Source organism: Micropterus dolomieu, linkage group LG15 (genome assembly GCF_021292245.1).
Source record: "Micropterus dolomieu isolate WLL.071019.BEF.003 ecotype Adirondacks linkage group LG15, ASM2129224v1, whole genome shotgun sequence".
In the NCBI taxonomy this organism is placed as follows: domain Eukaryota; kingdom Metazoa; phylum Chordata; class Actinopteri; order Centrarchiformes; family Centrarchidae; genus Micropterus; species Micropterus dolomieu.
Window position 1 is genome coordinate 18,176,169 of NC_060164.1, and position 11,952 is coordinate 18,188,120.

The window sequence follows — 11,952 nt, forward strand, 5'->3', positions numbered from 1 at the left end:
TAAGCTCTTCTATGTTAATAGTTAATGAACAGTTAAGTTTCCGAATGTAAGTACACAAAAACAGTAGCCTAGATAAAATAAAGCCAAGCAAGCCCAATTTTCACTGAAATAGAAAATTTATTGAATGAGGTTATTATTGAAGGTCTAAATTACAATAGAAACAATGATAGTTTTCCTTAAATGGAATAATTATGCTTTTCCTGTCAGGTGAAGTAAAATGACTGATGCTTTGTGACATATTTGACAAACCAATAATGAATAAAAAACAGTGTAAAAGCATTTCTTGTGGAAGCCATTTTTCTTGAATGGGATATGACTGCAAAACTCCATTATTTTTATAAGTCAAGGTTGTAGATGGAAAATAAAATAAAAAGTACAAAAATTATTACAATTAATTATACACATGGTGTATTTATACACGTAGGGAAGCTTGATTGCTTTCTTGCGAGACGTACAGTTGCTGCATAATAAGAATTTCCTCAACAAATAAAGTGATACAATTAATATACAGCGGTTATGTGGAGACACTTATGAGAATGTTGTATTGTAATGTGTGTTTTTACGTGGACCGCAGTGGTGAACATACAATAGAGTCAATCAGTACTCAATCTTGTTATACAGGTTGTATAAAGGTAACGCTGGCAGGTTGCTCCCCGGGTAGTACAGGGGCGTCGGAAAGGCGATAGACCGGGGAACTGGAACACGCAGTAAGGAATTATCTCTGAAAACCAGCGGCATCCCCACTAGTGTCTGTGCGGAGGCGTGGGCCATGTTGGCCGCCTCCAGTTCTGCTGATAGCTGCCGTTTCCATTTGTTCCTCCTGTTCTGAAACCACGTCTTGACCTGAGTCTCCGTCAGCTGCAGGCTGGAGGCTAAGCAGGCCCGCTCCGAGCTGCTCAGGTACCGCTTCATGTCGAAGGTGGACTCCAGCTGGTACACCTGACTGCGGGAGAAAACCGTGCGCGTCTTCTTCTTGGCTGAGTTGCCCTGCTTGTCCGCACCGTCTGTCTGTCTCTCCTCCGACAGAGGTGACATTTGATGGCACGGTCTCTCCCGCTCCTCCTTATAATCCTGCAGCAGAGGCTGAGGCAGGTGCGGCCGCCGTGCGAGCCCGTCATTTCCAGACAGAAGTCCTTTAGCTGGACCTAAACGCGAGCAGGAGGAGAAGGAGGCGATGAACATTACAACCGACAAATAGCCTGGGTTTTTTTACACAGGCGAATGAGAAAAATCATTTTACATGTTTTCGGCATACTCAGTTTGAGAGTTCGTCAAGTGTGAACTCTGACTTACTAAATCGACTGCTGAAAGCCGGTGACTTTTTAAATAAACAATTCAGCACGAGTATGCTCTGTGTACTGTAAGCTATTAATTAAATCTAGCTCAATTTAACGCTCAATTGACGACATGTAGTGCAGCCATTTTAGAAACATGTTTCATCAATTAGCGGGCTCAATTAAATTTGAAATGAGAGGAAAGACAGAGGGCTAATTATTCGACCTTCCACTTTTCCGCCGCCGCTGCTGCGTTGATAGTCTGCACACAACAAACAAGTGGAAGTGGATGAGCTGCATGTGCGTGTTACAGTCACACATACAAGCTAATGAAATGTGAGCTGAAGTGCAAACAAAAACATAAAACGGGAGGCCTGTTTTGTTTTTTAGGACCTACTTTCATGTAATTTTATATAGCCTAGTAAATAAAAAATATGAAAAGTGTAACTATGTGTAATACCACATTTTTTATTCTTCTTTTGTGCCACTTCAACAAGTTTCGTTCCCAATAATGATAATTATGATAATAATAATAGGCTAAAAAGTATAATAATAAATAATAAAAAATGTCCTCACCTAAACAGGAGAAATTATGGGTTTGGTGCTGGGTGCATGGCTCGCTGTGACCCGTGTCGGAGCAGAAGCAGTCTGCTGAGTCCTCCCCGCCGCTGCACTCCTCCTCGGAGGACACCGACAGTGAGCGCCTCCTCGGCGGAGGCGCCGGCCCCTTGGAGAGCTCTTTGGTTCCGGAGCGTGGCGCGTCGGACGGCGTCCCTAAAATAGACTGGATGGTAAAGCTGGAAATTGGGCCCGACGAGCACTTGCTCCCGCTGTCTTCTGCGCTACTCATGCTAGCTTCATAACAGTATCGAAGTATTGACTGAATCTGTCTGTCCCCTTGTATTCCGTTAATGGTCTCTACACGATGGGTGCGTAAAAATAACGAAAGCGGCTTTTGTCTTCTTTTTTTTACCCCCTAGCCTGTTTAATTGTGGGGTTTTAACATTGAAGGTGTTTTTTCTAGAGCTCGGGGAACATGAGTGTATTCCTGGTCCTCCTCCTCACGCTCTGGATCAGAGGCAGCAAGGTTGCGTTGCTTCATTTGCATGTAGGTAAGCTCCTCCTGGGCCAATCGCAGCCTCCAACATAAGCCCGGAAATTTCAAACTCCTGTCAAGGTTTTGAGATGGGATGAAGAGAGCGAGAGTCGAAGAAGTCCAGTAGTACTCATTTCTGCACTTAGAACATTTACAGAAATTTTTACTTAGGCTAACTCCAAAAACAGTCAGCTATTTTTTTTATTAAAACAAATGCAATAGCCTATGGGTTGCTACGGGCTAATATAGTGTTGAGTAAATTAAACCTAGTTATGTAATTGTTATTTGCACTATATTGCTATGTGTCATATCTTGAGCAAACATGTTGAGGTAGCCTATATGAAAAATATTTTAATATTATTTAGAAATCAACGGCTTTTGCAATATCTTTCCTATGGAGTGTGTTATGTAGCTTAAGTAGCCCATGCCTAGTTTATAAATACAATTTAATATCTTGTGTGATTCATGAAAAATAGGAAACGTGTCTATTGTCCTACACGCAACATGTACAGTCAGGGAGAAGCTCAGTCAACTGAGGATGACCTCATGCAAGAAGTGGCATGTCGGCTTTTTTTTCTATTATACTATGCATGCTAAATTGGCCGAGGTGACGGTAACACGCACACAGCCTTGGAACTAATACAGAGGCCTAACTCATTTTTCCTGAAAATAATAAACTCATTCCGCGTCCATTATCTGCGATTAAGAATTAATTTGATCATTACTGGGCTAATCTGCCTCGTGATGACCGCGCGTGGAGTGGAGGCTGGCTAATTGATTGACTAATTGATTGGAGGCGGTGGGGGCTGAGTGCGCGCACGCATATGTATGTGTGTGTGTGTGTGTGTGTGTGTGTGCGCGCGCGCGCAGTGGGTGCGCAGTGTGTGAGAGGAGGGGGGCGCGCTTCCCATGCTCTATCTTTGTGTGTGTGTGTGTGTGTGTGTGTGTGTGTGTGTGTGTGTGTGTGTGTGTGTTTCTGGTTGTGTCTGGCTACGGGACAGCTGCGGGGCTTGAGCTGGCGGTTCAGGCACATTATCCCTCTTTTACTGCTTTGAAAGGGAGCCCCAGACACATTACAAATGGTCAACTTTAATCATCAAGTCAGTCTTCCCGGTAGCCACACAACCGGCATTCGGTGTTAAGACAAGCTGGTAAAGGGAGAAGACGGCGTCTATGGACGCTGATGATGATGATGATGATGATGATGAGGATGATGGTGCTGACAGCAGCTTCTGTCGTCATCATCATAGCATCCAGACAGAAGCATCTGGATCCACGCGTAAATATCGTCAACTGGCAGCGGGGCCGGCAGCTGCTTAACGATCTTAACAAAACGCTTACGCAGGGGAGGCTTTACTGAACGGGGCAAATATATGAGGGCAGTCACGGCGGATGCTGGATTTATGGTGGTTACACATACGGCGTGAAATCTGCAATGACAGTTAAATGGGTTTATTTTATATGCCGATCTTTTCAAACAAAGACCTTTTGTCAGTGCAGCCGCCTTCATCACTTTCAGACGACTTTTGCAAAGTGCGATTAGTTCATCATAGAGATAGGCTAGTGGACATAAGAGACCGCTATTGAGCTGCAGGGAATGAGTTACACACGCTGTTTTTATGTCAGAGGTGGCGTTTATAGGCCAGCGGTGCAGGCCGAGCAGTATAGTTCCTTCTGTTAGTATGGAAATGCCCATCCCTTATCCACGTTCCTGCGTTTCGCCGAGGCCCAAACAGCAAGGAGCGAGCCTAAGTTCGTGCTCTATCACAATGATAGGTGGTGGTATGGCCGCCCTACCGCAATAACAGAACAAGATCTTTAGCAGGAGAGAAAGGTCTGAGAAAGACAGATGAAGTTATGAGGCGCTTTGATCTGGGAATCAAGCTTCGATAAATATTAAACAAAGACCCTTTACACGTGTGTATTATGATGTATGGCGTGTCCAACTCTAGAATAAGGAAATTACCAGAGAAAATGATATCGATACATTTTCTAAGTATAAACGTTGATTATGTTTCGATTTTCATTCAAGAAAGCGGGGCCTGCTCTTTTTTCAAGAGGTGTGTGTGTGTGTGTGTGTGTGTGTGTGTGTGTGTGTGTGTGTGTGTGTGTGTGTGTGTGTGTGTGTGTGTGTGTGTGTGTGTGTGTGTGTGTGTGTATGAGAGAGAGAGAGAGAGAGAGAGAGAGAGAGAGAGAGATAGAAAGTGTGTATATGTGTAAGGGAGAGGGAGAGAGAGTTGTAAACGCAAGCAGAGCGCCCGAGCCCTGGAGGTGTACAATTTATGTAATCTGAGTGTGGAAATGAACTGGGTAATTTATTGGAAAACACAAAGTCAGGAAGATTGGATCAGTACAGCCTATCCACAGGCTCCTATCCATCAAGTTCCAATTAACAACCTAACCATTGAGTTTTAATGGCTTTCCAATCTACTGCCCTGATAGACTCATCAATTCCTCGGGGAGAAATTAAGAAAATCGACCGCCCCCCGGCGTTTCAGTGTCATTCTTCACAGCAACTATATGTCAAATTAAAAACACAATTAAAATTTAAACTGTTCCAATCAGACGGTGCCCCGCAACCTATGTTTCACTTAATAGAACTTTGATGAAAATCGGATGCTCGCATTCAATCAGCAAAGCAAATGGGATGGGTTTAAAACAAGATTTCCTCTTCAGGAAGTGTCAAAAGAGTTGTTCAAACACGCGTCACACCAGGGACTGCTTGCCCTCTGATTATGGAAATTCACCAGTACTGTGTATCTATAACAGGAAGCGTTTGATGACGCACAGGGCCAACGTGAAAGGTCTTTTTAAGGGGGATTTACTAGAACTTTTCCATACACTTTCGGCCCATTTTGCCCAAGGAAGCAAAGAGGATCTTTGTTGTTTGGTATGATTTGTTAAAGAAATTGAAAACTTTATAAGGTGAGAATTAAACTTATTTATTATATCATTCCCTTACTGTTTCAATTGAAATATCATTGATTCCCATGGTTTCTTTCTTGGTAGGGAACCCTCTGCCACCCCCTGAAGGACCTCAGAGAACCTCATTTCATGAACCACTTGCCAGAAATAATTCTTCTTCTGCCATGACAGCACCTATTTTGGCTCTCTAAATAAATGCTTTAATCTCTGCATGCAGTCCCGCTATAACACACTTTATTATAGTACACCACCACACGTGTGAGCAGATGCCATTGGCTTCAGAGAAGAGGCCAGCGTTACGCAAGGTGGTCGGGCCACTTGTGTGTTTCCAAACTGGCACTAAAACCTATGATAGGGCTTAAAATTACCCATTGAGCTCTCCATTTTAATGTAATACACTGCGCGCAGTTCCCGGTCACGTTCGTTTGCCCCCGTTCCTGCAAATGTACTTTATCTGATTTTGGCCCCGCTCCCTTCTCTCCTTTACATAAAGATGTCGCACAAATGGAAATTATCGAGTGGTAATTTTTTCAATTTATGCGCGCAAATCAAGGTCATACGCTGAGTCGAAGCCGCGCGTGAACGTTGCTCTTACTTGACGCAATATGATGCAGACGTTTATGGATCGATATGTGCCAGAGGAATAATGCCATACTAATCTATTAATTTGCAGTAATGGGGCCGTGTTGAATGTGCATGGTAGGTGCGCGTCAATAACTGGGTGATTTGACGATATTTGAATGAACCCTTTGTCTCTTGATGAGGTCATCATATAGAGTTTATTGCTGACTGATTCATTTCCAATAACCGCATTAGCCTACAGAGAAAAACAAAAAATGACCTTTGAGGCAAATGCTGTTCTGACTACGTGTCATTTGTTACTCATAACCTCATCTGTTAAATTTTGAATTTTAAAAATGTTTTTTATGGTAATATTTCTCATGTTTGGGCAACCCAAGTGCAATATTGTGCAGGCTGTTATTATATATATCTATGCATTATACTGCAACAGACTGAACCTTCAGACAGCCTACAGCTAAAATTGTCCTCAAACTATGAAGCTATAGTTTTTCTACCTGCGCATCCAACACTCTACTAGGAAATTAAGCTCTGAGTGTTTTAATTGAAGGGACCACGCAGAAGCAGGATGTAGTTTTCTCTGTAGAAGTATCCACCTGGACTCTGTCACCTGATTACACAGTTCACTCTCTGCGCTCGTAGCCTCCTCCCCTTGGATCGGCATTACTCCCTTGTAACTTTAGCATAATGAAAGATATTTTTGTGGGAAAAGTAAAATAATATAGGGCTAAAAATACTATATGCAGTAATAGTACCATATATGTAGTAACTGTAAAAATGCCAGGTTCAGTCTCAGGCTCGGCGAGAGGTAGGCTATAACTTGGATCCTGTTAATAAATACCTCGGCCAATCGAAATTTGAGCCGCTTTCTTATAGCCTTATTAAAAAGCAACACCATCACCATGGGGTCGGTCAGCCAGTATCGTATTATTATTACACTTTTTATTTCATTTCCATTGATTTCCATTGACAAGTTGGAATTCCAATCTCTCCACATTCGCTCAGAAGTTATGCGTCCTTATTCACAAAAAATGTTAAAGCAGGATCATTTGCATGAAAACAACGATTAGCCTATGTCATCGTATTTTTTAAGCTTTTTTATAAGCCACCTTATCCATAGACTATTATATAGACCTATTATTTAATTAACTTACATACAAACTTCTGCATGTCTTCGTTGAGATAGTCGTATCAAGTGTCCAGTGACACCTGTAGGATCATGTGTGTTACAAAGTACCAGTTTAATAATTTAGGCCCTATTTCTAATTTGAAATTTTACACTTATTTTTCTAACTGTAACACTTTTTTAAGATAAGCCTTTAATTTAGGCTACTATGTGCAATATATGCTTTAACTGTGGCTACATTGTAAATGTAAGAAAAAACCCATGAGAGTAAAAATACGATTTTTAGAAAAACTGTTTTTATATCCTAAAACAAGTGTCCTACCTCACACTTAAATATAAGTGCCATCACAAGTGATCCTTGAGAGATGTGTCCGCAAAATTGAGTTTAAACATAAAGTAATAAAGTGTTTAACATAAAAAATAAGACAAGAATGTCTTAACAGTAAAATTGATGCTCTTGCAGCAACACCAAAATAAGGTGAGGTAGCCTACTTGCCATAGATCCTAACATCCTTTCACCTCACACTAAATATACAATACACACACACACACACACACACACACACACACACACACACACACACACACAAAAGCTCATACTCAGGGAGTAATGTCCTCTTCTGAATACATTACCTATAATTTTGGCAAGATGGTGGCAATTACGCATGTAATTGACCAAGCCACTTTTTTATGTAAAATAACGTTTTTAAAGTGCATAACACTAAGATGATTACAGTAACCCACCTGCCTAAGCTACAAGTGTGTGTGTGTGTGTGTGTGTGTGTGTGTTGATGGAGGGATCGACGTGTATCTATTATCAGAAGATTTATTTGGCTCATCATCTACTTTTAATATTTTGTTTTCTTTTGGTGTCTCTTGTGCACAATATGTTAACAGTTTTATATTGCAGTGATTTAAAATATATATGTTAAACTCCCCTGGTAATTACTGAGATTTTCTAATCCATCACTGGATACAGAAGTCATACAAAAATATCCTAAAATGTAAGGAATATTCTCCATTTATTTCACAACATGGTTCAGCAATACAATATCAAAACGTTGTTTTTACTGTACAAAGGAGAAGCCGCAAGTGGCAGCCCTTCTCCCTGGGCCTCATTAAATACATACATTTACATATTTTTTACACCAGTGATATTTTTGTCGCTCCTGTTCAAAAACACAAAGTAGATTAAGAGACATTGGAGCTCACACTTGTGCTTGAAGGGCGTGTCCATGTGGAGAGAACAAGAGTGAGAATCACCAAAACTAAACATAAAGCTACATGGGTAGTTTACAGTTTGAGTGTCTTGATTGTCCCCCGTCAAGCGCTTCAAAAAAACAAAACAAAAAAAGGGAAATTACAACCAAAGCCTCATCAATATTCCACCGTGAACAGATGACAAAAAACATGTAGGCCCTAGGCTATATTTCCCATTCACAGCACACCGTCAGTGTATTGCACATCATCATGTAATCAGTTCTGGAAATGAAAATAAAATCATATAATTAAACTATGTCAGACGATTTCAGGCCCGCGCCTTTAAGCCGCCAATTTTTGTAAACATTATTATTATTATTATTTTTTTTTACATCACACAGAGTTGGCCTGCCCAGCAACAGTCATGGTGGAAAAATAAGACACTCATCAGGCAGTGTAAGCAGATGGACTCCTGAGGTGATAATTACATAGGTTTATAATAATAATAATAATAATAATAATAATAATAAACAAAGTTTGAGTTGTTGGATTATGTGTAAACGGCACCCTTATGGAAAATGACACATGACAATATATTTGCCAAAGTAGGTCCATGTAGGCCTGACAGTGTGTCTCTATTCTTTTCTTTTTCCTTGTTTCTTCATTCAGTCAGTTGTACAAAAATATTAGGCTAAGTCTTTTTTTGTTGTTTTTTTTTTAACTTTCGGATGAGTTGATTTGGAAAATAAACACCAACTTGTGCCGCAAAGACTCAAACCGGTCTGAGCAGCGGCACGGATGTGACGATGGGATGCGAGTAATAGACGCCCGGGTGCGGGAAGGTGAGCAGTGGCTGGCTGGCGGGCACGTTGGCACCGGCGCCTCCGTTCTCAGAGGCCGAGTTCTCGTGGTAGAGGATAGGCACCCGGACTATCCTCTGCGCTGCGGCGTGGCTCAGGTTGGCTGCCTCCAGCTCCGCGGCCAGTTGTCTTTTCCACTTGTTCCTCCTGTTCTGGAACCAGATTTTCACCTGAGTCTCCGTCAGGTGGAGGGACGCGGCCAGGCCGGCCCGCTCCGAGCTGCTCAGGTACCGCTTCATGTCGAAGGTGGACTCAAGCTGGAACACTTGGCTCCGGGAAAATACCGTGCGCGTCTTCTTCTTGCGGCACGGCTTCTTGTCGTCGTCCCTCTTCTTCCACTCCTCCAGCTCGTCTTTTTTGGCTTCTTCCGTGTCGCTCTCCTCCAGGATTATCTCGTCGCCGCTTTTGTTGTTGTGCTCATCGTCGTCGTCGTCGTCTTTGGCATCTGGTTCGGATTTGAGTACCAGTTCCGGCGAGTCTCTGTCTGTGCCTGAGGTTGGAGAGGAGTCTCTGGCTCCTGGTTTCTCGGTGACTGAAATGGGGACACAGAGAGATGTGGTCATAAACACTGGGGCCTGACCATGTGTTTGGGGTTTTATTAAATAAAGCCTGTTGATACTGGGCAGCCCATGGTGCTTTGGGAAATCTAAACTGGTTATAAGTAGTGCCAGAAACATATGGCTTGCGAGATAAACATAGAGCTAGACATGACTGACAACACCGTGGTCAAGTATATTCAAATAGCCAATTATTTTTACCCAGCTAAAAAAAGTTTTAATAGATTAAAGAAATAGTGTTCAAAATATTTAGGCCTGATTTATTTATAGTTTTAGTAGAACAAATCAGGGTTGTACAGTCACTTTTAAGCTTTCGAAAATCTTTTCCTTTCTTTGCATAAACGTAAGATAGTGCCATTCATATCAGCATAAATCCCACATGAATAAATCACCGAAACAGGCAGGTAAAACGCTGTCAGTAACGGAGCCTCTGGGGTAAGATGTTCATAGTGAGCGCCAATAGACAAATCAAAAGCACGCTGCGCATCGTCACACTCATCCGATGATTTGATGATGTCTACTTCATTTTATGCTCAGTGTGTCACTTTATTGATCTATTATCCCGCGTCGTGGCATAACAAAATAGGCCTTAGTAGAGGACAAGGCGTCAAATCATTATGCAGTCTGTGGTGTGGTAAAATGAAGGCATGTATTATTATTTCCTATCATCAAAAACGCACAAAATCCTAGCCTACATATCTGAGTAGGAAGTGCAGTGAGCAGTTGCTAAAAACATATTGCTGTGTCACAGAACGCACAGGGGACATCCTGAAAAAGTTTTCCCTCTCTAATATAAATACTGAACGCGAAAAATTCCAACATCAAGATGGAATTCAAAGGCTAAACATGTAACAGTTGCTTTCTCGTAAGTTATAATCTGTCTGTGTCCATAATATAGGCTATATAATAAATACTGTTGTGCTCTGTCTGTCGGTCTTACCTTCGTTTCTGTGTAGGTGGGCGGATGAGCTTAGGGCGTAGGGGTACCACCACGCCGAGGTGCGCTCCAAGTAGTGAGCCGGTAGACTGAACCTCTGTGCGGGCAGGTCAAAGCGTGGAAAGTTGAAGTCCCCGACCTGGGAAAGGGAAAATCCTCCCTCTAAGGCCGCCTTGGCGGCAGCCAGCACGGGCTTGGGTTTGGATGGTTTGCTATCACAGTTCAGCAGGTTCTTAATGAAGAAAGGAGAGTCCTTGGCCGGAGCGCACGTCTCTTGCGTTGTCTCTGGCATCGCTGTGGCTGCGGTCTGAACGCAGAGGACCACGGAAGCAGGAATTAAAATAGGGGGGGATAGCAAGGCTGATTTACAGATCGTCGATATCCTGGTTGCGGGGAGTCCCGGTTTTATTCTTCTCAGTGATTTTATGCGGAGACTCGATCTTCACCCGGAGTGCGCGTTAAAACACACGTCCTTCTAGGCAAGCAAAATAACAAAATAAAATGTTTGCGAGGTAGGCTAAACAAAACACATGTATAAACATGGAGATGTCTCCTTCCGGGCTCTTTCGTCAACACGCAAACTGTGTCCACCGTGTCAGTCAGTCTGGCGTCTGATGCTAATGATGAAATAAAAATGTCATCCAAGTTAAATGCGGAAAGTATAGGCGATTGGGCATGTACAATGGCAAATGGGATTAAGGGAGAGACGGTGAGGAGAGAGAGAGAGAGAGAGAGAGAGAGAGAGAGAGACCATCCTCCCCTTTCGGTGTGCTATGGCTGCAGGCTGTGTGTGCTCGCCTGTTATTGGTCTCATATAGTCCAATTAGGCAGCAAATGAACACAGGGCTGTTAGCGCCAAAAAGGAAGGTTTGGGATAAGCGCCGCGTCACATAACTAACATTACAGTCAGGCACAGACTGGCCGCACAAGGTTGCTCGTAATCCAGTGTTGTTGTTGTGTTTTTATATAGGCCCATATTTAACCACTTTCACTCAGGTTGTAGGATTTAAATTAGACTATTTATGAATAGATTTTAGGACAAAATGTTAGACTATATTTAACGTCTAAAATTATAATCAAAAGGTATTTGTTTTAAAGAAATCACTTTCTTAAAAATATAGCCTACTTAAAGCTTGCATTGATTATCCAAGGCCTACGTGTGATGCTTTTAAATAGTCCCTTCAAACAGATTACAAACAGATAAAAAGCAAATTAGACAAAGTACGTCCTGTGTGTGTGTGTGTGTGTGTGTGTGTGTGTGTGTGTGTGTGTGTGTGTGTGTGAGAGAGAGAGAGAGAGAGAGAGAGAGAGAGAGAGAGAGAGAGAGAGAGGTGAATAAGCCAGCCATCTAACAGCTAGGCCTATCCAACAGCAAACAATACTCTCACTACAATGCAT

At 42.3% G+C, this 11,952-nt stretch overlaps 2 protein-coding genes across 2 annotated transcripts; both read right to left on the reverse strand.

The window, feature by feature from the left end:
- Positions 1–330: 330 nt before the first annotated feature.
- hmx2 (H6 family homeobox 2) lies at positions 331–2,166 on the reverse strand. Its single transcript, XM_046071115.1, has 2 exons — positions 1,851–2,166; positions 331–1,145 (listed from the first exon to the last, which is right to left on the reverse strand). The coding sequence occupies exons 1-2, from the start codon at positions 2,122–2,124 to the stop codon at positions 598–600; spliced, it is 822 nt and encodes a 273-aa protein (XP_045927071.1). The 5' UTR covers positions 2,125–2,166; the 3' UTR covers positions 331–597.
- A 5,839-nt stretch (positions 2,167–8,005) lies between these two features.
- hmx3a (H6 family homeobox 3a) lies at positions 8,006–10,846 on the reverse strand. The gene is made up of 2 exons (XM_046071055.1): positions 10,558–10,846; positions 8,006–9,592 (listed from the first exon to the last, which is right to left on the reverse strand). Exons 1-2 carry the CDS (start codon positions 10,844–10,846, stop codon positions 8,973–8,975), a joined length of 909 nt encoding a protein of 302 aa, XP_045927011.1. The 3' UTR covers positions 8,006–8,972.
- Between the last annotated feature and the right edge of the window lie 1,106 nt (positions 10,847–11,952).